Source organism: Apium graveolens, chromosome 5 (assembly GCF_009905375.1).
Source record: "Apium graveolens cultivar Ventura chromosome 5, ASM990537v1, whole genome shotgun sequence".
NCBI classification, from domain to species: domain Eukaryota; kingdom Viridiplantae; phylum Streptophyta; class Magnoliopsida; order Apiales; family Apiaceae; genus Apium; species Apium graveolens.
This window is the reverse complement of record NC_133651.1, coordinates 6913777-6917714: the sequence shown is the minus strand read 5'-3', so window position 1 is coordinate 6917714 and position 3938 is coordinate 6913777. Positions and strand designations below refer to the sequence as shown.

General features: G+C 42.7%; 1 protein-coding gene across 1 annotated transcript; it reads right to left on the bottom strand.

Moving 5' to 3' along the window:
- Window positions 1-1884: 1884 nt before the first annotated feature.
- Window positions 1885-2535, bottom strand: LOC141659705 (uncharacterized). Its single transcript, XM_074466634.1, has 2 exons — window positions 2121-2535; window positions 1885-2030 (listed from the first exon to the last, which is right to left on the bottom strand). Exons 1-2 carry the CDS (start codon window positions 2533-2535, stop codon window positions 1885-1887), a joined length of 561 nt encoding a protein of 186 aa, XP_074322735.1.
- Window positions 2536-3938: the final 1403 nt, after the last annotated feature.

Sequence of the window (3938 nt, the reverse complement as noted above, 5' to 3'; positions counted from 1 at the left end):
TTATAAGAACGACATTCGGCCTATCTAGAATTATCTTCGACTTCTACCTGAAAAGGAAGAGAATGCGAGGGATTGTCCCCCGATTCACCTCCGGTGTGAGAATAAAAATCTGGATGTAGAGTGGGTTTGGGAATACAAGAAAGTAGAGAGTATTTGAGAGAATGAATGTATAATTGTTTTTGTCTTTTACTTTTTCAGGGGTTTTTATACTCAAACTCGCCATGAATGCTCGTCCTTTATATCTCTGTAATAAAGAGGAGTAAAAGGGTGCGCTATGATTGTATAACCCCAACGGTTGGAGGAGGAATGGGCCTCGGCCTGTGGAACTCCGTGGGCCTTCAGTTTGTGGTCATGTTGGGCCTTCGGCCCGGTAGTGTGGTCGTCTAATGGGCTTTATTGGGCCCATAACTAACATGTCCCCGTCCTTCGGCGGGGCCTTCGGCCGGGCCGATGGACATCGAGCTCGACCCATCTTGGGGTAAAGAAACCCTAGAACGATCACTTCGGTCTTGCCTCGATCTCGTTCGTACACGTGGCAATGTCGTGGGTGTATTAAGGGGAAAGTTGTCTATCACGTCGTTCTATAACTCCATCCCAGCCGTTGAATTCCAACCGTTTTCATCAGAGCCTTCTGTTTCAAAAAAGCCCATAAGTCGTCCTTTTAGCACCCAAATGTTTGGGTTTTTTAGGCACCTATATATAAACTTCACTGTTTATTTTTTATTTTTCCTATCTCGTATTTCGCAACCAAACACAAACAACAACCAAAGCTTTTCCAGTTTCTTCAAGACGGGTAGTAACAACTCAACCTTTCCCAACCATCCCATGGGGTTAAGCAACATCTTCAAATCAGTAAGCTCTTCTCGTATTTATTTACGTTTTACTTGCAAGTTTTTCTGTGATGTTTTTTGCATGCAAGGAAATGCTTTCTGGATTTACTCCTTTGTGTATTTGTTGTTTTTGTACGGGGTGTATTTTCTGGGTAGGTAGTAGACTCCTTTTTTTCTTTTTCTGTGTTGTTTCCTTTTTTAGGGGCATCCACTGGGTTTAAAGAGGGCATGCGATGCGTTCTTGGGTAAGAACTGTCTTCGGGGGGTTTTTGGTTGTAGAACAATCTTCGGGAGCCGACCCAGGGTGCTTGATTCTTCCTTTTTCCTTGCATGTTGAGTTTAAAGATGGCATGCAAAGGGCTCTGAGGGCAAGAACTTCCTTCGGGAAGACTTGTCTCTAGAACATCCTTCGGGAGCCGACTCCGGGTATTTTATTGTTCGCTCGATTCCAGGACATGTACTCGGTCCCTTGTCCTTTAAATTTTTTCTTTTTCATTTATCCGAGTAAATGGATGTAGAATAAGAATTTGGATGTAGAGTGAGTTTTGGGAATATAAGAAAGTAGAGAGTATTTGAGAGAATGAATGTGTAATTGTCTTTGTCTTACTTTCCCAGGGGTTTTTATACCCAAAATCGCCATGAATGCTCGTCCGTTACATCTCTGTAATGAAGATGAGTGAAAAGGGGTTATGACTGTGTAATCCCAACGGTTGGAGGAGGAATGGGTCTCGGCCTATGGAGCTCCGTGGGCCTTCGGTTCGTGGTCATGTTGGGCATTCGGCCCAATAATGTGATCGTCTAATGGGCTTTCATTCGTTAGGTCTTATTGGGCCCATAACTAAGAATTCAATTTTTTTGACAAAAAGCTAAGATTTTATTACGAACTCAAATCCATGGAAATATAGTGCTGAATCGAAGTAGAAACAGAACTCCTATCGATCATACGGCCAGACAAATAATATGATTCCCGAGCTATATGATGGGCTACCATATTAGTAGATCGTTTAACAAAGAACAAACTAACGTTGTTTAACCTGCGAAATGTTCTACGACACTACTCAATAATCGACCCAAAGTAGGATCGCATAACTACTTGGCTTCTGATAGCTTTCACCACACTAAGGCAGTCAGTCTCCACAGTAGCGTCTTGCCAATCTCGAATCTCCATCCAGCTGAGGGCTTCCTTAAAAGCCATAGCCTCTGCCATAATGGGAGTGACAATGCTCGGATAGAAAATTACTTTAGCTTCAATAAACTGACCACTTCAATCTCTGGCCACCATTTCGAAACCTACTCCCGGATGATCCTTAAAAATAGCCGCATCAACTGATACCTTGACTTTGTTTGGTTGAGGCTTAACCCAAGTGCAAGCTCCATCTCCTTCAAGAAGAGGCTGGAGAGGAGTAACAAACTGTCTGCTTTGGGTTGCTTTCCACTGTGCAAGATACTGCCTTGCTGCTGCTACTGTTTTAAGAGCCGAAGTAGATTTCTGATTCCAGATGAGATCATTACGTGATCTCCAAAGTGACCAACACAGCATTACTATCTCAGCATGCTTCCTAGAATCCACTGTACTGAGCACTGTCCACAACCAAGAATTAAAATTGGAGGCTTCGAAGAAATTAATGCCTGGTAAGAGCAACAGCCAGCTTTGTTTAGCATACTGGCAGGTAACCAAGCTGTGAAGAATCGACTCCTCCTCCATTTGACACACTGGGCCGGTAGAATTGACTGGCACTCTTTTAATCTGAAGTTGAACTAAATTTGGAAGACACTCAGACAAAGCTCTCCACACCAAGTTCAAGGCTTTAGGCGGAGCTTTGATATGCCATAGCAGTTTTCAGATTTCATCACGGTTCTCGTCATACCAGCTACCTCTCTGGGTTTGCAATAATTTATAAGCTGATTTTACAGAGTAATTCCCTGACTCCTCCCAGTTCCAGAACAAGCTGTCATCACAGCTCGAAGTTGCAAGAGGAATTGCTAACACAAGCTCCTGGTCCCTCTCATTCAAGGCATCTCGAATCACCTCTAAGTCCCATTCCTTCGAGTCCATGCACATTAGATTTGCCACTGTTTTGCCTTGAAGAGATTCTGGGGAAGAGGTAATACAAGGATGCGCATCACCTAAAAGCCAAGGTTGATCTAAAATTTGTATTAAAGATCCATCACCCACTCTCCATCGAATAACATCAGAAATTAATTGCTTGGCTTCTAGGATGCTTCGCCAAATGAAGCTCGGATTGTGTCCAACTGAGCATGAAGCACATATAATTTTGCAAAGTACTTGGCTTTATACACCTTCAACACAAGACTGTTAGGGTTGGTAGCTAATCTCCGGAGCTGCTTCCCTAGCATTGCAATGTTAAAGTCTCTAAAGTGACGAAATCCCATTCCACCAAGATGTTTATGAGTAGCCATCCTATCCCAGCTCATCCAGTTAAGCTTTGAGCTTCTTAACTGATTTGAATTCCACCAGAATTTTGAAAGAGATTTCTCAATATTTCTAGTAATCTCCAGGGGTAGAAGAAATACGCTCATAGCATAAGAAGGCATAGTCTAAGCCACATGTTTAACTAGAATCTCTTTCCCAGACTTTGAAATGCAATTCCCTTCCCACGTCCGTATCTTGTCATTCACTCTGTCTTTCAAATACCCTAGTAAAGCTGATTTGTTTTTGCCAATAACGTTTGGTAAGCCAAAGTATGTTGAATGATCATTTGCCCCAGGCATGTGCAAAACCTGGCCAATAGCTTCTCTGTTGTAATTCATCACATTGGAGCTATAGAAGATCGAGGATTTCGCTTTATTAACCTGTTGTCCAGATGTTTTTTCATAGATACGCAACAACTCCACCACACTGCCAGCCTCACTCGAATCAGCTTTACAAAATAAGTAAGAGTCATCCGCAAATAACATATGACTGATCATTGGAGCCCTTCTACAGATTTTCACCCCATGAATACGCTTTTGAGACTCGAATTTATGCAAGAGAGCTGATAAACCTTCCACACTAATGATAAAGAGATAAGGGGAGAGAGGATCCCCTTGTCTTAATCCCTGGGATGGTTGAATTGGCCCAGCTTCGTGCTCTCCGTGAATAATCGA

What these genes read in the sequence shown, in the direction of transcription:
- LOC141659705 (XM_074466634.1), bottom strand. Translation starts at nt 2,535, where the DNA reads ATGGAGGAGGAGTCGATTCTTCACAGCTTGGTTACCTGCCAGTATGCT. An exon ending in TAAGGATCATCCGGGAGTAG is followed by an intron (nt 2,031 to 2,120) that starts GTTTCGAAATGG and finishes CCATTATGGCAG; the next exon opens with AGGCTATGGCTTTTAAGGAA.